Source organism: Mustelus asterias, chromosome 21 (assembly GCF_964213995.1).
Source record: "Mustelus asterias chromosome 21, sMusAst1.hap1.1, whole genome shotgun sequence".
In the NCBI taxonomy this organism is placed as follows: domain Eukaryota; kingdom Metazoa; phylum Chordata; class Chondrichthyes; order Carcharhiniformes; family Triakidae; genus Mustelus; species Mustelus asterias.
Window position 1 is genome coordinate 75,799,630 of NC_135821.1, and position 24,868 is coordinate 75,824,497.

At 46.0% G+C, this 24,868-nt stretch overlaps 1 protein-coding gene across 3 annotated transcripts in view; it reads right to left on the reverse strand.

Moving 5' to 3' along the window:
• Positions 1-24,023, reverse strand: part of LOC144509424 (polycomb protein SCMH1-like) — a 211,026-nt gene extending 187,003 nt beyond the window's left edge. The window contains exons 1-4 of one of the 3 annotated variants that reach the window (XM_078238292.1): positions 23,847-24,023; positions 20,646-20,861; positions 9,537-9,591; positions 3,833-3,906 (exon numbers count right to left, since the gene is read on the reverse strand). In XM_078238292.1, coding sequence (XP_078094418.1) covers positions 3,833-3,857 — 25 coding nt within the window. In that variant the 5' untranslated portion in view covers positions 3,858-3,906; positions 9,537-9,591; positions 20,646-20,861; positions 23,847-24,023. The remainder of the gene's footprint in view (positions 1-3,832; positions 3,907-9,536; positions 9,592-20,645; positions 20,862-23,846) is intronic. The other 2 variants (XM_078238291.1, XM_078238290.1) reach the window with 2 other exon arrangements.
• Positions 24,024-24,868: the final 845 nt, after the last annotated feature.

Here is a 24,868-nt window from a genome sequence, read left to right on the forward strand (position 1 = left end):
GTTTTGCATTGTAGGTCCGTGCCTGTTAGAACCAGGATTGAGGTCGCCAAACTCATATCATGCCTTTTATCAGTGTGGACTGTATTGTAGCCCAGGCCCCAGAGGTAAAGGTCAATGTTTTACCCACTGCTGAAAGCACAGCATTTTTAAAACTGCTAGCTGCAAAGGCCGGGGGGGGGCGGGGTTTAGCAATTTTATGTGGCCTGTCTGCTTTTACATTTGGTGTGCAGACTGGTTGGCCAGGCGGCCTTTAGCATTGCTGCCTCACAGCACCAGGGACCGGGGTTGAACTCTCGGCTTGGGTCTCTGTCTGTGCGGAGTCTGCACGTTTTCCCCATGTCTGTGTGGGTTTCCTCCAGGGGCTCCTGTTTCTTCCCACAGTCTGAAAGACGTGCTGGTTAGGGTGCAATGGCAATGCTAAATTCCCCCTCAGTGTACCCAAACAGGCACCGGAGTGTGGCGACTAGGGGGATTTTCACAGTAACTTCATTGCAGTGTTAGTGTAAGCCGACTTGTGTCACTAGTAAATAAACTTAAACTTTATTCATGGGGTCAGTCCCGCATTATAAGTCTGGACCCAAACCTTTCTTTACAGAACACCTTCAAAGTTCTCAGTACACCTTAAAGGTCTTCAGTCAATGAATTGCTGAAACAAGCAATGTTTGGGAGGTAAATAGACTTGGCATAATGCCACAAAAAAACAATGACATTTACCCCTTGTCCTCTCCCAAGATCATCTCCTGTGATTCCCACTTCCTACTCACTTCCTCTAAACTGCTGAACATCCAACATTCCTGCATCACACTGAGTGAGCAGACATCAAAAATAAAGTTTTAAAGTTTATTTATTAGTCACTCGTAGGCTTACATTAACACTGCAATGAAGTTACTGTGAAATTCCCCAGTCACCACAGTCCAGCGCCTGTTCGGGTCAAAGCTCCTGTCAATAACTCCCTGTCCTCTAGACTAACCCCTCCCTTTCAAAACTATTATCACTTCCCTCTAAAATCTGACCTTCGACCCCCCTCCTTGTAATTGCAAACAACCACTCCAACTCAAACCTTCCGTTCCTCTCAAGTTCTTGAATATACTGTTACCTCAAATCTGTGCCCATTGCTCCCAGTTTGCATCTCTCCAATTAAGTTGCCCTCCTATTCCAGCAGCACAATGGCCCTAACGAAAATAATAAACATCTTCTGCGACTGGAACCATCCCACATTTGTCTGTCTGTAGATTTTGACACGGTTGACCACATGATTCTCTGCCAGTCCTGTTCTCCTTGTGAAGCTTTGAGACCCCTGCAGCTGGATTCCAAATTTACCTATCTCAAGTCAGAGCACCTTTAGCAATGACTGTACCTCTGACCCTTGCACCTTCATCTCCACAAACACGGACTGATTCCTGGTCTCCATAACCCAGCGCCATCTCTTCCTCATAGCATCTTGGTTACATCACTGGGAAACAAGATCACATTCCATACGTACAAATATGCCTCAGTTCTACCTCTCCATCTGAGTTGCAAAGTCATCGGGTCCCACAACAAACTTCCAACATCTGCCAATTACTCCATTTTCCCACCCGCCCACCATGGTGAGCCAAACCAGACCGTTCACAACTTCCTCTTCATCAGATGACGAAGGGCCATCAAGACCCAAAACGTTGACTCTATTCTCTCTCCACAGATGCTGTCAGACCTGCTGAGATTTTCCAGCATCTGCAGTACTTTGTTTTTATGCTCTCAACTTCCTGTTCAGCTCCAAGTTGGGTTCGACTCCATAGCCTCTGATGGCCTATTCTTTGTCTGTCAACATTGTCTACCTCAGCCCTTCTGTTGCAAAACCTTCATTTATGTATTTCTTTTTTCATTTTCTTTCATCACCTCCAGATTAAACCATTCCAAATGCCCTCTCTGTTGACCTCCAATTGCCCAACACTCTGTTGCCTGCATCCAATCTCACACCAAATCTTCCCTGCCAAATTAACCATGGTCCCTTCTTGCTTGTACAGATTCTCAGTCCTCCAATTTAATTCTCATCCTTTTGTTTCAACCCCTTCAGAGCCTGACCTTCCCGATTTCATCCCTGCAAACCCTGCTCCCCCAAACTGTTCATTCCTCTCTGGCTTTTCATCCCTCCTCTCTCTTCACCCAGCTATAGGTGGTCTTTAACTCCCGAGGTTCCACACGCTACAATTCCCACCAAAAAGATGCTGCCTATTCACCTCTCTCTTCTCTGTGCACTGAATTACTTCCAGATAGCTGGTGCGTCTGAAACCAGGGGTTAAAACCATAGACAATGATGGATTTCATTAGTTTGCGTTCTGTATATTTTGCTGCTCTATATTACTCTTGTCTTAAAGCACGACAAGGAAATTCTATCCTAATTTTCAGTCATTCTTCCCTGAAATATATATATATTTTCTTGTTGTACAGGAAAAAAATAGGACCAGAAAAATTAATAACTGGCTGACAAAATAATAGCGGATGAGTAAGTTTGTTGGCTTATATTAATTAATTAGTTCACAACAACTTTAGACTTTTTCCCCTCATTGCTGCAAACTGCAGCCTCTGGGAGGTGAGAAGATCATTATTGAGCCCAGGTTAGGAAACACCAAATACAGTGCACTAATTTAGAGTGATAGTGTAAGCTTAATGTGCCTTCTACACTAGGCAACCCCCTCAAAAATTATTCTTCAATTAGCTCGCTGTAGTCTCCAAACTAGTGTGTATTAGTCTCCTCTTGGGAGCTGAGATGGCACCACGTGAAGCACATAAACAGAAACTGCCTGTTTCAGAGCTAATGAGATATTTTTGCAAGAAACAGAATTTGAAGGAGTCTCAAAGCTTACAGGAACCAAACCTTATTTACTTATTACTGGTTCATTAATCAAGGAATATGGAAATTACTGGCCATCGTGCACATAAACAATGGTTTAAGTTCCTTCCTGCATTGCAGATTTGAATACTGTGGTTCTACCTTCTTTGATCTTTTCCCCAAATTTTAAATTCACTTTTTATACTTGCCCATTTCCCACATTTCCTGCTCCTTTAGAATCATAGAATCCTATAGTGCAGAAGGAAGCCATTCGGCCCATTGAGTCTGCACCGACCACATTCCCACCCAGGCCCTATTCCCATAACCCCAGGCATTTACCCTAGCTGGTCCCCCTGACACTACGGGCAATTTAGCATGGCCAATCCACCTAACCGACCCATCTTTGGACTGTGGGAGGAAACCGAAGCACCCGGAGTTACTTCACGCAGACACGGGGAGAATGTGCAGACTCCACACAGACGGTGACCCAAGCTGGAATCGAACCTGGGTCCCTGGCGCTGTGAGGCAGCAGTACTAACCACTGTGCCACCGTGCCACCCCTTTAGATCAATACTATGTTACTTTGATGATAATTTAAAACAAAATCTTTGCAGATACATTTTTCTTCCATTCTCCAACCAAAGGATCAGTCTCAGACCGTTTGACTTCTAATAACAGTTTTCTGTCATCTTGTGGAATGTGTGAATTCTGCTTTGCATGTCAAATTTGCAAACCTCAGCAAGAACAAAATCCAGTCATGGAGAAGGCCGTTCCTTCACTTGGACCAGACTCCATTATCTCAACTCCCTGCACCTTCCCAGCAGTTTCATTATTGTTTTCCCAAAGTCAGGCTGGGCACTTGGTGAATCACAGGCCTCAGGCTGGTCATTCCAATCTCTCATTCTTCAATTCTGTCCATTTCTCTGTGCAAAACTGTCAACCTGTAGCCTTGCCGATCACTGGGAAAAATTCAGTTGGGGTTCGGAGAATTTTCCATCCCAACAGATTGCCTGCACTCACCTTTTTGAGGTCCCGGTTTTCTCATTGTAGAGAAACACACCGTTGATGTTCCCAAGTCAGCTGCGACCTGGAGCCTGTAAAGGAAGAAATAAAATAAGCACACGGAAATTATAGTTTGCTTCGTAATCCTAACGAACTCCAAATCACCGCCATTAGTTTACAAAGGTCAAATTCCAAGAAATAAACTGCAGGGCAATCAAGGACCCACCCTTGGACTGAGGCAAGAAAGAAGAAAATCGAAGCTACTCGGTTAATGTGGACATTACGGCCGTTCAGCCAAAGCAACAAGGAAGGTCAACCGGGAAAGTGCTGCATGAAGCAAATGCAACCCAACACCAATCCTGTGCATCTTCAAGTCCATGAAGCGGCATGGTGATGCACTGGTGGGGCAGCACGGTGACACAGTGGTGGGGTGGCATGGTGGCACAGTGGTTAGCAGTGCTGCCTCCTCACAGCGCCAGGGACCCAGGTTCAATTTCAGCCTCGGGTGACTGTCTGCGTGGAGTTTGCACATTCTCCCCGTGTCTGCGTGGGTTTCCTCCAAAGACATGTGGGTTAGGTGGATTGGTCATGCTAAATTGACCCTAGTGTCAGGGGGTTTAACAGGGTGAATGTGTGGGGGTTACGCGAATAGGGCCTGGGTGGGATTGTGGTCAGTGTAGACTTGATGGGCCGAACAGTGTCATTCTGAACTGTAGGGATTCTATGATTCTCAGTGAAACAAGACACAGACATGGATGGAAAACAAGCAGGCGGATAGATAAAGAGAAACAGCTCTATTTTCATTGGTTGGGGAGTCTAAGAATACAAAAATCTTCTTCACGTAGAGGGTAGAAGTTGTTCAGAACTCTCCTCGATAAATGGCAATTGACGCTCAATCCATTGTTAATGTTAAAACTGGGATTGATACATTGTTAGCCAAGGGTTTTAGGAATATGGGATAAAAATGGGCATGTTGAGTTGGGTTGTAGATCAGCCAAATCTCAATGAATGGAAAAACAGCCAAAGCAGCAAAATTGGCATTAAAGCTGGGACCACAAAAAGTTCAGCGCTGACAAACTGCTTCTTGCAGCCTCTTTCGGCTTTTCCCATAATACATGGGGTTAGCACAACGCTGCCATGTCAACCATCATTTCTGGATTTGGCGGGTGGTTTTACAGCTGGATGCCTTTCCTCCCATTCATCCTCTTGGACTGGGCAATGGCACCGAAAACACTAGCTCGCCGGCACCAATGGTCGAGTTCTTTCATGGCCAACAAGTCCTGGAGTGGGATTTGAACCCAGGGCTTTCCAGCTCAGAGGCAAGACAGCTACATGTTGGGGCACTTCAGCTCTGCTAGAATGAAGAATGCTTTGTACCAGCATCATTATCGATATTTAATTGAATGGAATAGAATAATTCCCACCTATTGCGTGTATAAATAAGTGGTCAATGTGCTACCATCTGTTTTCATTCAACCATCGAGTATTTTGTGTGGTTCGCACTGCTGCCTCACAGCGCCAGGGACCTGGGCTCAATTCCGGCCTCGGGTCACTGTCTGTATGGAGTTTGCACGTTCTCCCCGTGTCTGCGTAGGTTTCCTCCGGGTGCTCCGGTTTCCTCCCACAGTCCAAGGATGTGCGGGTTAGGTGGATTGGCCATGATAAATTGCCACTTAATGTCAGAGGGATTAACAGGGTAAATACGTGGGGTTACGGGGTTAGGGCCTGGGTGGGATCGTCGTCGGTGCAGGCTCGAGGGGCTGAATGGCCTCCTTCTGCACTGTAGCGTTTCTAAACTATGAATGGATAGGACAAAGTCAATTTTAAGAAGTTTCCATAGCACAATACCCTAACCTTAAATTGCAGTTGTCGAGGAGAGGACAAATCTTGGAATATCATGTCCACAAGATGTCCTTTTGTAATAGATTGACAGCTTAGCTCTGGAACTTGAACACATAATCGGGACTATGATTTCAGTGATGTACTACTGCTCTGTCAAAGGTGCCACATTTCAGATAAGGTGATAGATCTAAAATAAATTCCAAAGCCCTGCTCAATCAAGGCCATGGGAATTCTCTCAATATCCTGGCCACATTTAAACTTGAATTGGTTAGCTGGTCAGTTACCTGCATGGCTCCAGGTTGCACAGACATTGCCTGACATACTTGGCTACCTGACAGCATTCACTACCTTTTCTGAAATGCTGTCAAACCAAATCAACTTCAAAGTCCTTTGGGATTCCCCTGGGGCATCAAAAGATGCTGGATAAATGGATGGTCCTTTGCAAATAAAAATGCAAAATTAACTGGAGTGTCTACCTACAGCTAAATGAGGTAAATTGTCAGTAAGCACTACACACATCAGGCATCGGATGCTGTATTACCCTCAGAACATGATGTCATCATATATTCTGAAAGGAGGGTATAATATACTCCAATTTATTAGCAAATCCCAAGTGCAGCTTTGTCTTTGCAAAACCATGCCCAACTCCCCTGGTCATTACCTTCAGCTATTACAGCAGACAGGAGCCAAGCATGATGCTGGCTTCACTATTTGATTTGATTTATTATTGTCACATCTATCAGTATAAAATGAAAAGTATTGTTTCTTGCGTGCTATACAGAACAGTAAGAAGTCTCACAACACCAGGTTAAAGTCCAACAGGTTTATTTGGAATCACGAGCTTTCGGAGCACTGCTCCTTCATCAGGTGAGTGGAGAGGTAGGTTACTTACTGTGCCCACCCCAGTCCAACGCTGGCATCTCCACATCATGGCACATAGAGAAGGAGAGAGTGCAAAATGTAGTGTTACAGTCATAGCTAGGGTGTAGAGAAAGATCAACTTAATGCAAGGTAGGTCCATTCAAAAGTCTGTTGGCAGCAGGGAAGAAGCTGTTCTTGAATCGGTTGGTACGTGTCCTCAGACTTTTGTATCTTTTTCCTGATGGAAGAAGATGGAAGAGAGAATGTTCGGGATGCGTGTGGTCCTTAATTATGCTGGTTACTTTTTTGAGGCAGCAGGAAGTGTAGACAGAGTCAGTTGGTGGGAGGCTGGTTTGAGTGATGAACTGGGCTTCGTTCACAACCCTTTGTCAGTTTCTTGCGGTCTTGGACAGAGCAGGAGCCATACCAAGCTGTGATACAACCAGAAAGAATGCTTTCTATGGTGCATCTACAAGAGTTGGTGAGAGTCACAGCTGACATGCCAAATTTCCTTAGTCTTCTGAGAAAGTAGAGGTGTTGATGGGCTTTCTTAACTATAGTGTCGGCATGGGGCTCCAGGACAGGTTGTTGGTGATCTGGACACCTAAAAACTACTGCATCTCCATTTATGTACAGAGGGACATGTCCTCCACTATGCTTCCTGAAGTCGATGACTATCTCCTTCATTTTATTGACATTGAGGGAGAGATTATTGTCATTGCACCAATTCACCAGATTCTCTATCTTTTTCCTGTACTCCGTCTCATCATTGTTTGAGGTTCGACCCACTACGGTGGTGTCGTCAGCAAACTTGAAAATCGAGTTGGAGGGGAATTTGGCCACACAGTCACTATTTTTATTTTCACACTTAGGAAAGGAAGTCGGCACTTTAAAAACACCACTCGGCAACACAGAGAAAAAAAAAATCACTTTAACACAGTACCTTTCAAAAAGCAGAACCAGAATCCCAGTGAATAAATGGATCACATACCACACATGGCACTGAACCACATAGCAACTTGGCAGCAGCCTCCTTCAAACTCTGCTCTGTACGGTTGTCTCAGCCAAGGCAGCATTTTGGACATTTCAACTGACCTCAGTGTTCCATGAGAGAGAGAGACACAGATTGTTTATTCTTGATCTGGCCAATGTACTGGGAGGCTGGAGCTCACATAATCCAGCAACACTCACTGCCTAAACTTGCACATGAAGAGAGAGTCCAGATGATCATCGGGAATAGGAGCTGGAGTGGGCTATTTGGTCTCTGCTCGTGTTCCAACATTCAACAAGATTGTGACTGATTTTGCACCTCACTCCACTTTCCACAATGTCCTTATATTCCTTAATTTCCTTTTGTATCTAAAAACCTATCGCCAATTTGATGATGGACTGCAAGTTTCCCTTCACCAATGAATTAGTATCTCGAAAGGCAGGTCCCTGATACTTTTCGCAGGTCACTTATCTTTGCTCTGAGCAAATGAAAGAACTTCCTCCCCCAATCTGTGGCACTGCTCCAATATCAATGTAACTATTTACCAGAGGTAGATCGGGAAATCTCGAACAAGTCAAAGAGGGGTGAAAACAATGTTGAATTGCGACAGAAAGCATTTGATCAAGGAGCTCATGAGACCAGGGATAACACTGGACCCGAGTTAGTAAACTAGCAGGGAACTGTGCAGAAGTTCAACAGCCGAGAACAACTTGGCAACGGCAACCACAGGTTGGCAGAAGTTAAGGTTGCGTCATTGATGGAAAAGAGAACTGACTTTAGAAAATACAGAATCCAAGTGGGATGAGCAATCGGATGAAGAAAATGGACTGGAGACCACTTAAGAGGGAGGAAAGGCAAGCTGAATCCCATTGACACAGAGGCATACCATTAACAGGAAGAAAGGTCAAAATGGGACTCAAGTGGGGAATAGGAGCCAGTAAACAGACTGCTCCTAATATATAGAGCTGAGAGTCACACAAGGAGGGACGTCTTCACTTGAGAGGGTGGTGAATCTTTGGAATCTTTACCCCAGACAGCAGTGGATGTCAGTGGCTGAGCATATTGAAGATCGAGATAAATGGAATGTTGGGAGTTAGGAATGAACGAGGACAAGTGAAGAGTCAACAAACAAAACATTGAGACACTGTTCAGGGAAAGCAGACAGCATTAAAGGTGTCAAACAATTCTATAAACATATTTGCAGGCAGAGGATGAAAAGGAAAATCGTCAGTTCAGTGAGAGATCCTAAGGGATGGCATGATATCTAACAGCTTGCAAAATACTGAACTTTTTTTTTTTACATTCAGCGAGATGATACTGGGCTGTGACCTTGGAACAGGCAACACATTTCCCGCAAGAGGAAGGCAGAGGTACCATCAACACAAATAGAACTCGTGGACAAGGCAGTTATTGACAGTCTCGGGGACATGCCAAGTCAGCACATTCACCAGGCTTGGATGTGCTTCATACCTGGTTATCCCAGCAAGTATTTAGATCTGAACTATCTGGGTGTCTTCCCTCAGGAGGACATTCAATGGGTTCAAAATAGTAAATGGTAACATTAAAGGCAAATGAAGAATCATAGTTTCAGGATAAGGGCTCAGTCTTTTAAGGCTGATGGGAGGAGGAATTTCTTTACTCGAGAGGGTCGTGAATCTTTGGAACCTCTACCCCAGAGAGCAGTGGATGTCAGTGGCTAAGCATATTGAAGATAAACGGAATGTTAGCCTCTCGGGGAAATCAGGGGATATGAGGAGACGATGGGGTGGTGGATTTTAAGTTGACCAGTCATGATTCTATTCACCAATGGAGCAGGTACAAGGTGGCCTACTCCTGCCACTATGTTTTACATTATGACCAGGGGGTGATCTTCATGAAGAGTGTGATCTATATTTGGAATGGATTTCGGGGCAAAGCAAGGGAGGGAAAATCCCTGGAATTGCTTACAAAATAAATAAATACAGCAAAAGGGGGGAAAAGTCTAAAGTTGTTCTGAACAAATGAATTAACATTTGTCAACAAACTTACTCATCCGTAATTATTTCGTCAATCAATTATTATCTTTTCCAGTCCTATTTTTCTCCTGCATAACAAAAAAAACATATTTCAGGGAAGTATGACTGATTGAACTTCCCTTTCATTCTTTCAGACAAGAGTAACAGAGCAGCAAAATGCACAGAAAGCAAACTAATTAAATCCGTCATGGTCTGTGCTTTTAACCCCTGGTCTCAGACACACCGGCTATCTGGAAATAATTCAGTTCACAGAGGCGGCTTTTGAAGTCCAACTGACATCTCAATGGAGGAATACTTTTTTAAAAACTTCTCCTCCCCACCCTAATAAAATGTGACAGCCTGTACACACATATACACACACACATGTACATGTACACACACACACGTACACACACGCGTACACATACACACACAGACACGTACATGTATACACACACACACGCGCACGCACACATGCGCACGCACACATGCGCGTGCACGTACACACACACGCACGTACACACACGCGCACGTACACACACGCGCGCACGCGTGCACGCACACACGTACACACACACACGTACACACACACATACACGTACACACACACATACACGTACACACACACATACACGTACACACACACATACACGTACACACATACACGTACACACATACACGTACACACACACACGTACACACACACACGTACACACACACACGTACACACACACACGTACACACACACACACGTACACACACACACACGTACACACACACACACGTACACACACACACACGTACACACACACACACGTACACACACACACGTACACACACACACACGTACACACACACACACGTACACACACACACACGTACACACACACACACACACGTACACACACACGTACACACACACACGTACACACACACACGTACACACACACACGTACACACACACACGTACACACACACACGTACACACACACACGTACACACACACACGTACACACGTACACACACACACGTACACACGTACACACACACGTACACACACACACGTACACACACACACACGTACACACACACACGTACACACACACACGTACACATACACACACGTACACACACACACACGTACACACACACACACGTACACACACACACACGTACACACACACACACGTACACACACACACACGTACACACACACACACACACACACACACGTACACACACACACACACGTACACACACACACACACGTACACACACACGTACACACACACACACACGTACACACACACACACACACACACGTACACACACACATGACCTTCCATGAGCAAGGCAATGCTCGCTGTGTAACACATGCACACGCTTCTGGGATTAGTTGCAAAACACCAGTTCCTGGTATAAAAGATGGAAAACTGATGCTGCTGTATTTGCATCCCCCCCCTCACCCCTTAACACTTTGCAGGCAATATCTCTTACCAAGCATCAATACCAACAGATGGGAGATTAGTGCACACAAGTGCAGCAACTCCATATGCGGCTGTTTCACTGGAACCACCTAATATGCTTTAGATTTCAGTGAAGCGTGTGATCCAGGACAACAAAGTTGTATACGTGCCCCTTACACAGTGAGGTTTTTCCTTCATTCTGCACTGTAACATATGAAGCGGTTAATAGCCTAACTCTTCTCGTGACGGTACAAAGAGCAATTTAAGGTGATGCAGTAACTATCACACACATTAAACTGTGTGAGATGAAGGGCAATTTTTAACACGTTGTTGCTCATACAGCACTAACGACACTGTGTTCAATTCAAAGAGCATGACAATTCGATGGGCCGAAAGGCCTCTTCTACAATGTATGATTCTAACTTTGTCCACACTCAGGCACGGATAGAAACGCTTTGCTCAAAACTTACTCCCCCAAATTGTTCTGTTTAAAAAAGCATCGTAATGATGCTTTTGAATAATTCCACATAAACCCTCAACTCATTCGTCTGACATTTCTCTGCCTGCTTTAACCAGTTTTAAAGTGAAAATGGTTACTGCTTTCTCTAAAATAGCATGGGAGAGTTTCATGGGAACTCAATCAGAGCCTGTAGACAATATGGCAAATTCAAGATATAGAGCGGCACGGTGGCGCCAGGGACCTGGGCTCAATTCTGGCCTTGGGTGACTGTCTGTATTGAGTTTGCATTCTCCTCGTGTCTGCGTGGGTGTCCTCCGGTTTCCTCCCACAGTCCAAAGATGTGCGGGTTAGGTGGATTGGCCGTGCTAAATTGACCCTAGTGTCAGGGGAATTAGCAGGGTAAATGTGTGGGGTTACGGGAATAGGGCCTGGGTGGGATTGTGGCCGGTACAGACCCGGTGGGCTGAATGGCCACCTTCTGTTCTGTAGGGATTCTATGAAGATCACTAGCCTTTCAGATAGAGGGACTAACATTGAACACACACAGCCTGTGTATTAGAACACCCCATCAGCTTTGCCAATCAACCTAGCTTCCGAGAAGCAAAGCCATTGATTGAACAGGATCGAGGGCAAAACCTGCATGTTACCAAAATATCTTTGATACAAATGTATAAGTCTTTAAAGCCTCGAAAAAAGTTCCTCCAAAATCAGGAGGATTAATTTATACACCAAATAGATGCAAAACCAGGATATTTGGGGCCAGAAAAAGAGGGTAATCTTATACACCGGGTTATTTTAGTTTAGTTTATTTATTAGTGCCACAAGTAGGCTTACAGTAACACCGCAATGAAGTTACTGCTAAGAGCCCCAAGTCAGGGATTTATAGGCTGTGATTTACGGTAATTAGAGAATGATGGCGGCAAAGTTTCATTGCGAGCCATTACCTCCGAAATTTACAAAACCTGACAAGAAAGTGTGTGGTCAATCGCCTCAGGCCCAAATTCAAGTCATTGCCTTCACACTCTCACCTATCCACTCTGTTAAATAGCTATTGAATTTGTGGCAGACTGTTTTACTTGGTCCTCATTAACTTGGATCTTTCTTTGAAATAAAATGCAAGTCAGTGAAAGCACCGACAGCAACCACACTCGATATAGTTGATATCTGAAGGCACCGACATGAATACAAAAATCAGTAATTGTGATATATTCATGACCTAAATCTCATTAGAAAATAATTCATAATCGCACATGGACAGAATTTCCCAGCGGATGCCAGTTTTGTGAAATGGCTCCAATGGATTGGGGGTGAGGAAGAACGGTAAGGAATTCCCATTCCAACCTCCTGCTCACTCCAGGATATTTTGCAATTACTGTTGGGGAGAAAAGCGTAGAATAGGGTAAGAGTACTTATTCAAAGGGAATCCCAGATCACAGCAATAGCCCCTCTGATGTATTTGCAATCACTTGAGCCACAGCAACACTGGCGATTCTCAGCGTTGTAATGCTCGGGGATGAGACACAAGTGTGATGGACAAAAATGCACATTAATTATTGCTAATGCATCATAGCCCACGCACTGCCATTGCACATAATAAAGTTGTGCATTTATATAGCACCTTTCATGTCCTCAGGATCTCTCAAAGCACTTTACAGCCAATGAAGTACTTTTGAATTGTACTCACTGTTGTAATGTAGGAAACATGGCAACTAATTTGCACCCAGCAACCTCCCACAAACAACAGTTTGATAAGACCATACAAAATAGGATCAAGGGTAGGCCGTTTGGCCCCTTGAGCCTGCTCCACCATTCAATAGGTTTTTGGCTGATCTGAAATTCTTCACATCCACTTTCCTGCCCTTTCCCCGTAACCCTTGATTCTCTGACTGATCAAAAATCTATCTATCTCAGCCTTAAATATACACAAGACGCTGCCCCCACAGCTCTCTGTGGTAAGGAGTTCCAAAGACTCACAACCCTCTGAGAGAAGAAATTCCTCCTCATCTCAGTCTTAAATTGGTGCCCCTTTATTCTGAGGTTATGCCCTCTGGTCCGAGACTCTCCCATGAGGAGAAAAACTCTCAGCATTTATCCTGTCAAGCCCCTCAAGAATTCTATATGTCTCATTATTCCAAATTCTAATGAGTAGAGTCCCAACCTGTTCAATCTTTCCTCATGATTCACTTTGGAAGGAGTAACAGGAATACAGAGTACTGGGCTAATGGTAAGATACTTGGTAGTGTGGATGAACAGAGAGATCTCGGTGTCCATGTGCATAGATCCCTGAAAGTTGGCACCCAGGTTAATAGGGCTGTTAAGAAGGCGTACGGAGCGTTAGCTTTTATTGGTAGAGGGATTGAGTTTCGGAGCCAGGAAGTCATGTTGCAACTGTACAAAACTCTGGTGCAGCCGCACTTGGAGTATTGCGTACAGTTCTGGTCACCGCATTATAGGAAGGATGTGGATGCATTGGAAAGGGTGCATAGGAGATTTCCTAGGATGTTGCCTGGTATGGTGGGAAGATCTTATGAGGAAAGGCTGAGGGACTTGAGGTTGTTTTCGTTAGAGAGAAGGTTAAGAGGTGACTTAATAGAGGCATACAAGATGATCAGAGGATTAGATAGGGTGGATAGTGAGAGCCTTTTTCCTCGGATGGTGATAGCTAGCACGAGGGGACATAGCTTTAAATTGAGGGGTAAGAGATATAGGACAATGTCAGAGGTAGGTTCTTCACTCAGAGAGTAGTAAGGGCGTGGAATGCCCTGCCTGCAGCAGTAGTGGACTTGCCAACATTAAGGGCATTTAAATGGTTATTGGATAAACAGATGGATGATATTGGAATAGTGTAGGTTAGATGGGCTTTAGATTGGTTTCACAGGTCGGCGCAACATCGAGGGCCGAAGGGCCTGTACTGCGCTGTAATGTTCTATGTTCATTAGACAATCCCTCCACACCAGGAATCATCCTAGTGAACCTTCTACGAACTGCCTCCAATGAACTGCTTGTGATATTGAATAGGAGTTTGGGGTTAGCTTTCCTTTGAAATAAATGCCTGGGGATCTTTTACATCCACTGAGGGCATATGGGAGCTTGGTATAATGTCCTACTGAAAGACAACACTTCCAACAGGACAGCATTCCCTCAGTACTGCACTGAAATGAGAGCCTAAGGTTTTGTGCTCAGGACCATTGAGTGTATCTTGAACCCGTAATCTCCCGACTCAGAGGTGTGACGTTACCAACTGAGCCACAAGAATCAAGACCATGGTCTTCAGGGCCAGAATTGACACTGATCAGATGGGTGCAGGTCAAACCCTGAGCATGTGGGAGAAGATGTCAGGCACATGTCCCAACGGCACTGCATACTCGGACAATATATCAATCAGCAGGCAAGCAGGATACGCCCCTGTAAATCAAGCAGGCAATTTAGTCCATTAAGGGGCCAATTGGATACAATTTTATGAGGCCTGTCTTCTTTCACATTTGATGTGCAGGCTGGTTGGCCAGGTGGCTTTAGCACTGCTGCCTCACAGCGCCAGGGACCCGGGTTCGATTCCCAGCTTGGGTCACTGTCTGTGCAGGGCTACATTTTAGCTGCAACCTGTATCCAGTCAAAATGAACCATCAGGACTTAAATAAAATTCACAGACGTGCCTGGGGACTGAGGTGTGTGTGTGAATGTGCTGCCCCACACACTCGTGGCATCGCTTTGACATGGATATTTATTTTTCACCGGTCTTCAGCTCCCTGAGAAAGCTCTGCAGAGGTTGTCCCACTGAGGAAGCACATTGGAAAGACCAGCCCCCCCCCCCCCCCCCCCCCCCCCCCCCCACTCTTGCCACCCATCTCTTCCTGCCCTCCTGGCAGTGCTCAGTCTATCACAGAGTGCATTTCACACTGGATAGTCATTAATTGGCCAGCCGTTGTGAAAATGTGCTCTGAGACCAATCATGGCTGGGAACCCGTTTCATGTCCACTTCCGGGCCTGCCGAATGCCCGCGCCCAACGGGCAAAAGATTCAGGCCCAGATGAAGCAGAATTACAGAGACGTAAATCAGATGTAAATCAATCCATAATTTCAAGTCCGTCAGAATCACAGGATCTCTGCAGTGCAGGAGGAGGCCATTCAGCCCATCGTGTCTGTACCGACCACAATCCCACCCAAGCCCTCGTTCTGTATCCCCACACATTTACCCTCCTAGTCCCCCTGACACTAAGGGGCAATTTAGCACGGCCAATCAACCTAACCCACACATCTTTGGACTGTGGGGGGAAACCGGAGCACCCGGAGGAAACCCACGCAGACACGGGGAGAATGCGCAAACCGTACACAGACAGTGACCCGAGGCCGGAATTGAACCCGGGTTCCTTGGCGCTGTGAGGCAGCAGCGCTAACCACTGTGCCACACTGCATTTGTAAACTGGTTACACTGCAATCCCATTCTCCCACAAGCAATATCAACATTTTATATTGGGAATTTCCCCCGGTGAGAAGTTCACAGTGCACAGACCCAAGGGCCTCAAGACTGTTGGTAAAATAAGACTGAGTTCACAGCACCAATCATTGTTAAACACGGTAGAAAAAGCAGCCAGTGCTGGTGAGGAAGAGGCACAGGTTGTAAACCACAAACTGCTAAATGATTCGCACTGCTCCACTCAAAAAATACACCATCCCACCGTTAACGTCCCTGTGAGTTTTAAGGAACTGCTGTGAATACAGTCACAAACAGTAAAGGTTGATTCTTGAGGTCGCAAAGAGCCAGTCAATGGCATGATTTGTGACCCTGACATGGAACTCAATCACATTATGGGGTCCCGACAGTGCCATGGTAGGAGGCCGTTCGGTCCATCGAGTCTGCACCGACTCTCTGACAGAGCATTTCACCAAGGCCCACTCCCCGCCCCACCCTATCCCCGTGACCCCCTGCATTCACCCCGCCAATCACCCTAACCTATCCATCTGGGAACACTGAGTGGCAATTTAGCCTGGCCAATCCACCCAACCTGCAGATCCTCGGACTGAGAGAGGAAACTGGAGCAACCGGAGGAAACCCAGGCAGACACAGGGAGACCCGGGTCCCTGGTACAGTGAGGCAGCAGTGCTAACCACTGAGCAACCCTAACCAATACCGTCCCCCCAGCTACCCGCGCCCCCCCTGACTTTAACCCTAAATCCCGCCCCCCGCAAATCCAGGTACGCTTTAGTGTTTAATATAACCCAGATTCACACAACTTCTTTCCTCAGCTTCTTTCCCTTTTCTTAAATTTCACTGGTTAAGGAAATAGACCAGTGGGCCCAGTATTCATGGGGTCCCAGTTAGACCCTGTTATCACTATTTCCATTAAACCCAGTCATAACTATAATATTTCAATGTTATGAAGGTGAAACATCCTATATGGGTCATCGAAGATGATATCAGCTCTGGCACTGTAACATGCTGTACTCCCTTTTATTAACTCCAGCACCTTCACCCTCTCTGATGCCACAGCGTCACAGTGCAACCAAGGTAAAGGCCTCGGTTTTGTGGACAAGTGGTGAAGCAAAGGCTCGAAGAAAGCAGCCCACAATGATCCAGCAATGGCCACGGTGAAAGCTTTCCCTTTCCCGAGGGCAATTTAGATCTGGTGCAAAGTCAAAGGGATCTCCAGGCATGGAGTGGCAGTGATGTCAACAAGAGGGTAGGCAACCAATCAAACTGAGGTATTAACACACTGCAAACCAGGGGCTTAGAAACACTTCAATCCTCCGCTTTAAATCTAAACTTGCAGGAAGCAAATTAATGGATGGTTGTATTAAGATTGAAGCTCAAATAAAGATACAGATCGGGTCAAAATCCTGGAACTCCCTCCCTAACAGTGCCATGGGTGCACCTAAACCACAGGGACTGCAGCGGTTTAAGGAGACGGCTCACCACCACCTTCTTGAGGGCAAATAGTGACGGGCAATAAATGCTGCCCTTGCCAGTGTGCCCACATCCGTTGATCTAACATTCTAGAAATATAGCATTAGCTTTCCTGGGCCGGTGAGAGCATTTAGCGGCAATTATAGAATCCCTACAGTGCAGAAAGAGGCCATTCGGCCCATCAAGTCTGCACCAACCACAATCCCACCTAGGCCTTATTCCCGTAACCCCACATATTTACCCTGTTAACCCCCTGACACTAGGGTCAATTTACCATGGCCAATCAACCTAACCCGTACATCTTTGGACTGTGGGAGGAAACCGGAGCATCCAGAGGAAGCCCACACAGATACGGGGAGAATGTGCAAACTCCGCATAAACAATGGCTCGAGGCCGGAATGATGAAGTTAACATACCATTAAACTCAGTTATAACTTTTGCAAACAGCGTATAAGCGGATGCTCTCATCAATTCCGAATTATTGTGGGGATACAATAGCTGTCTTTGGGAACATGTACTGTGCACCCTCTGGAGAAAGGGTGGCTTCAGTGACAGCAACTTCCTGATTTCCACATTACACTGCATGCGTCGGACCTCCCGGATTTGCAGTCAGTTTCAGTGGAGTAATGACAGTGAACGTGACCATTTCACCACTATTACCGCAGCAAAATCCAGGCCATAAATGTTAAAGAAAGGAAATTTTGTTGATAAATGTTTGGAAATAAAAGCTCAGGGTCTCTCAATATTCCTCAATTTATGGCACCAGAACATTTAACTGGAATCTTTTACAGGCTTGTAAATCCCTCTTACATATTGATCATGCTATATAGATTTTTATTATAACTATTTAATCAGCCTTTCTCCAAAAACATTACATTCTTAAGTGCATATTCCTGGTGTGTGTGTGTGCGTAAATGAGCTTGCCTCATGTCAGCTGATTGATAGCCCACACAAAGTCTAGAATCCCTACAGTGCAGGAGGCCAGTCGGCCCATCGAGACTGCACCAACAACAATCCCACCCAGGCCCTATCCCCGTAATCCCATGTATTTAGCCTGCTGATCCCCCTGACACTAAGGAGCAATTTAGCATGGCCAATCCACCTAACCCGCACATCTTTGAACTGTGGGAGGAAACCGGGGCACCCGGAGGAAACCCACACAGACACGGGGAGAATGTGCAGACTCCACACAGACAGTGACCCAAGCCGGGAATCGAACCCGGGTTCCTGGCACTGTGAGGTAGCAGTGCCAACCACTGTGCCACCTCGGACTGGAGGATAACTGCTTTATTACGAAGATTTTTGTGTTGATATGAAGCAACAACTGTCAGACTATTACCAGAAGGTAATCTCTTGCTGCTTTTACTTCTCACACACTGTGAAAGCACGTTTAAAAACCTCCCAGCGAACCAATTAAGAAAGAGATGAAAAAGTGAGTTTGAAACTTTTTCCTCAAGTTTCAATGTAGAAAGTGGGCGCATTACAATAAATGCATTTGTGTAAAGTTCACCAAACATTGACAGGCACGAAGGGAGAGCTTCAGATTCATTGGTCAAAGAAGGTCACACAAACTGGTGTTACAGGAGTTTGCCAACACCAGGTAGTTGTCTCATGGCTATAGAGTTGCTGATAGCATTGTAACGCCTTCATTACCTCTGACTAAAATTCCACATTCTGTGTGCCCAACACTGGGCTTTTTTGAACATCTTTAACACCCAGCATAATCGAGGACCGCATGCACCCCGGGCGTACCCTCTTCCACCCTCTTCCATCAGGAAAAAAATACAAAACTCTGAAAACATGTGCCAACCGACTCAAGAACAGCTTTTTCCCTGCTGCCATCAGGGAAGATGCAAGCTCCTATCATATGTTAAGCTAGTCTTTCTCTTCACCCTATCTATAACTGCAACACTATATTCTTCACCTTATCCTTTCCTTCTCCCCTACGTACTTTATGAACAGTATGTTTTGCCTGTATAGCAAGCAAAAAACAATACCTTTCACTGTACCCCAGTACATGTGACAATAATAATGAATCAAATGCAATCCCAAAGTGTTTCATGGCAAAGACATTTGGAGCAGTGGTAGTGGAGAAAACTGGTTGAACAGATAGATTTTAAGAAGGTCTTTTTCTTAAAAAAATGGTGAGGAGGCAGGCAGCAAGGCTATGGGGAAATCAGACCAAGTGTGCAACACGGCATTCGAGAGAAAAACACCCCCAAGTGACACAGTCTCTGTCAATGATGGTGAAATTGAGAAGGGAGGTTCGGCAGAAGGTTGGGGCTAAGCTAGCAGAAGAAATAAGCTAGGCACAAGATTGTAGGCAGTTACAGAAGCAGCTGAGGGAAAGGCACTGAAGAGATCTGTAGATGGGGGACAAGGATTCTGGACAAATTACTGAGCAGTTGGGTGGTGGGCAAAACGATAATGAGCCAATGGCGGTTATGAGGTTAAAAATAAGGAGCATGGGGCAGGTCAGGAGCAGAGTTTTTCAGAAACTGTAATCTGTGGAGACATAAGTTCTGGAAGCTGATGAGGAATATGGTTGGGAGATGCTTAGAAGTAATAAATGGTGTGTATTTCAATGGTGTTCCAATGAGGCGGGACAAAGGAGAGAGATGTTGCGGACATGGAAAGAAGTGGTCTTGGTGACGGGTTTGATAGGGAGGCTTTGAAGCTCAGCTCTGGTTAAGACACAAAAGTTGTGCATCTTTCAGTTCAACACAAGGGAATGGATGGGGAGAGGGATGGAGTTGGTGGCAAGGCTCCAGATTTTGGTGAGAGGACATCCTACAACTGCTCTGACATCACAGTACTCACTCCCAATCTAGAAAGCGCCAAAATAAACACAGTAACAGGGGAACTTATCTGTAGTGAAATGATATGCACATTTATATTTGTGCTACAAAATAGCTCACATAGGAAGCTGCCCCTTCAATAGTTATTCTGCATTACTCCAGTGAGGCGAGATGTCAAACCAGCATTTTGTTTCCCATCCAAGTTATTACCATCAGCAAAAGGGGCTTGAAAGAGTAGCCCCGATAGGGATCACTAAAACTCTTAGGGAAACTGAGTTGTAAACTTAATAGGTGTCAAGTATCAAGTTTCAGGTGAAGCAGCAGAAAAACCTGTTTAAATAGAAAGTCATCCAAAGGGCAGTCAAATGTCCACTCATTGGGAATCTCATGGAATGGACTTGCCTTGGAGAAATCGGAGTTGAAGCCACATTGTAGGATGTCAGTTCAATTTGGAACCTGCAAGTTTCTGATATGTTTACTAGAATAGGTTTACAAAACCGATTAATTTGTACTGTACCTTCAAAAGATTTGTGCTTCTGTGAAGGACAAATTGCCGGTGATTTAATACTGGACTGCATACATTTAGATTTCAGTCCTCATTACAGCATTGAAAGGCTGTAACGTTCCTTTCCCAGACATTCATCAATTCTAGGTAATCGTCAAGTTTAAATCCAATTAGTGATCGCAACACCCAGCATGCCTTAGGGTCAGGAGTCTCAGGAGACGGATATATCTACAATTAAAAAGAAAACATGATTTTAAAGGAAGGAATTCAGGCAATGCAAACTAAGGAGATCTTCACATCACACCTTTCCCTCGGTTCATTTAGGCCAAGGAATGGCATACTGAATATGCCAGTTATTTCATCCCCACACCCTCCCTCCACCCCATAACACACGACATGATTTTAAAGGGTGCTCGAGCACATTCCGACCACAAGCAAAAGATTCTTCACCCGCCAATATTTCAGAAGCTTTTTCCCCAAAGTAGAAGAGTCAATTACTAGGGGGCATTCCTAGGTTCAAGTTGCGAGGGGCAAGGTTTAAAGGAGATGTATGAGGCAGGTTTTTTTTACACAGAGGGTGATGGGTGCCTGGAACTCGCTGCCGGGGGAGGTAGTGGAAGCAGATACGATAGTGACTTTTAAGGGGCATCTGGACAAATACATGAATAGGATGGGAATAGAGGGATATGGTCCCTGGAAGAGTAGGGGGTTTTAGTTCAGAAGGGCAGCATGGTCGATGCAGGCTTGGAGGGCCGAAGGGCCTGTTCCTGTGCTGCAATTTTCTCTGTTCACCTCTAAAGGGATCTGTTTGAGATGCTGCAAGATAGGATGGCAAGTGGCCAGATGGGAAACGGTGGATCTGTGAAGCTCTGTGGCTGTGCCACCACAAGGCTGTACAGGCCCATTCACATAGCCAGGTGAAGGATAGTTACAATGTCACAAAGAAGACAATTACAAAGAGTAACTGCAAGTATCAAAGAAGCAAAAATTGTGTTCCTTCTGCCCCAAACTGGATTTTTGAGGCAAAGCTTCAAGTCGGTGCAAAAACAGCAGATCACAAGACTTCCAGTCACAATACAAAATCCGGTAGCTGGAAGGACAATGGCAGAGAGTTGTGCCACATGTGGACATTCAGTATCACTGCTGTAACATGATTCTCACACAGGGCTGAGGTACACAAAACCATTCACATGTGGCTTCGAGCTTCCAAGAATTCCCTGCACCCCCCCCGCCCCCCCCCAACCCAACTCCGAAATGAGGCGTAAATAAAAGCAAATTACTGCGGATGCTGGAATCTGAAACCAAAAGCGAAAATGCTGGAAAATCTCAGCAGGTCTGGTAGCATCTGTGAGGAGAGAAAAGGGCTGACGTTTTGAGTCCAGATGACCTTTTGTCAAAGCTCTCAGAACGTCAGCTCTTTTCTCTCCTTACAGATGCTGCCAGACCTGCTGAGATTTGCCAGCATTTTCTCTTTCTGAATTGGGGCCTGTTTGAAATGTTTCCCATCTTCTGAAGGGTCCTTAATTGAAGTTTCAGACTGACCAATAATCCCCAACCGGGGTGCGCAGAGTGCCTGCCCAACCGCCTTGGGGGCAATTGTGGAGTAAAAGGAATCTGCAGATGAGAGGGTTGCATTTATTGGGGGCTATTGGCTTGGCCAGATCAGGGCACCTTTCTGGGCAGTTTGGGATCCTATTAGGGCAGCATTTCCTGGAGACACTCACTCCTCTCTGGCAGGCAGCATTGCGGGGGGGGGGGGGGAGGTTCTGTGCTTGGAAACCCGCATTGTACAAACCAAGAAAAACTTTCCCAGCCCAGATCCTGAAGCTAGTTCTGTAGAAGAGTCTCACACTGGACTCGAAAGGTTAGCTTTTGTTTTTCTCTCCACAGACGCTGCCAGACCTGCTGAGTTTATCCAGCACTTACTGATTTCGTTCTCTCTCTGAAACGAGTAACGCGCAAGCAACTGGTCACATCTGTCAAATCTCGGAGCGGCTTAACATTGATCGGCGCCGAACCAGTTTAACAGCAGCTAGGTAAACCTCTCTGATTTTCTCCAGGAAATAAAAACACCTCTGGAATTATTTCCTGGACACGCGGGGCAAGTTTCCACTGAACATAATTATACAACGCACTGGTAACTCCGCAATCAGGAATGAACCTATTCCCCGGTGGACTGTTATATACCCCAGCGTAACTGAGATGGACTGGCCAGCTATTCAACCCCACATCTGCACAGAAATTCAGCCCCACATCTGCAAAGCTATTCAACCCCACATCTGCACAGAGATTCAACCCCACGTCTGCACAGAGATTCAACCCCACATCCTCACAGCTATTCAACTCCACATCTGCACAGCTTTCCAGCTCCACATCTGCACAGAAATTCAGCCCCACGTCTGCAAAGCTATTCAACCCCACATCCTCACAGCTATTTCTAACCCTCTCAGCTCCCCGCTCGTTTGGAGCATTCCACAGTCAGGGTTTTGGGTATGGGGGCATCCTGGATTGTTCAGGTCCTGGTCTCTCGGCCCCATTCCGCCCACCTGCTCTCTTTGATGGACCCTCTCCCCCCACCTCCCCCACCCCAACCACCAGCCCAACCCCAACAGCAGACAGGCGCCTGCGGTCAAACCTAGTTCCAGTTCAGTTCTCTCCTGGCAATCCTGCAATAGAGTGAGAGCAAAAAAACCCCAAACACATATTTAAAATTGCAAAGAGTGCTCTGACTCTCTCTCTCTCTCTCCACTCGCATGGGGACGGGGAGGGGGAGGGGTTTGATTGACAGCTGATGTGAATTTCATCTCCTGTAATCTACAAGGCCCCGGTAACAGAGCAGAGAGAGAGAGAGATCAGCTCACAATGACATGGAAATAAAAGCAGCAGCAAGGACAACTAAAGAGGCGAGATTTTGGGGAAGTGGGGGTGAGTGTAGAGAGCCCCGCTCACAGCATTCCCGGGGAAGATCCAGCCCAGGATTGGATACAAAGCGCAAGGGGATAGATACACTGAGGGGATACATTGGGAGGGATACACTGGGGGGGGGATACATCCAGCCCAGTTACAAAATATCCAGCGCCACTCTTCCTCCTGCAAAAGCCACAGCTTTTGTCCCCCCCACTCCCTCCCTCCTCTTTGTAGCAGAGGGCTCCTTTGCCATGCTTTGGCCCCGCTGATCTTCCCTCCCCATCTCCGCGGGGCTCCGGTACTTACTTTCTCCAATGGAGGGCTGGTGTTTTTTTGGTTTCTTTCTTTTCCCCTCCCCTCTGGCGTGTCTCAAAGCTTAGATTTCAATCAGTCTCCGCCATGTTTGAGGACTGCGCAGTAAAGGGAGAGAGAGAAAGGGAGAGAGAGAGAGAGCCCCCCATTTGGATGTGACTCTGCGAGTACAAACACTGACACTGCACGACCCCTACTGCTCAGAGTAAGGAAGCGCCCGCCAACCAGCCAGAGGAGCAGCGAGGCGAGACTCCCGCAAACCTGCCCCGCACTCACAGAGCCCCGCACTGCCAGCTCACTGCAACCCCAGCCCTTTACACTGCAGCCTTTCCGCCCCTGCCGCCTCCAAGACATCAGTGTGCGAGTCAAAAGGTCACTCCCACACACAAAGTGCCTGCGTTCCATTTAAACTGTGCTTTGTGCAGTTCAATTTGATTTGATAGATTTATTATTGCCCCATGTATTAGTATACAATGAAACGGAACGTTAAAGTGCAGGTTCAGTCGGCAGTTAGGAAGGCAAATGCAATGTTAGAATTAAGAGGGTTAGAATACAAGAGCAGGGATGTACTTCTGAGGCTGTATAAGGCTCTGGTCAGACCCCATTTGGAATATTGTGAGCAGTTTTGGGCCCCATATCTAAGGAAGGATGTGCTGGCCTTGGAAAGGGTCCAAATGAGGTTCACAAGAATGATCCCTGGAATGAAGAGCTTGTCGTATGAGGAACGGTTGAGGACTCTAGGTCTGTACTCGTTGGAGTTTAGAAGGATGAGGGGGGATCTTACTGAAACTTACAGGATACTGCGAGGCCTGGATAGAGTGGACGTGGAGAGGATGTTTCCACGAGTAGGAAAAACTAGAACCAGAGGGCACAACCTCAGGCTAAAGGGACGATCCTTTAAAACAGAGATGAGGAGGAATTTCTTCAGCCAGAGATTGGTGAATCTGTGGAACTCTTTGCCGCAGAAGGCTGTGGAGGCCAGGTCATTGAGTGTCTTTAAGACAGAGATAGATAGG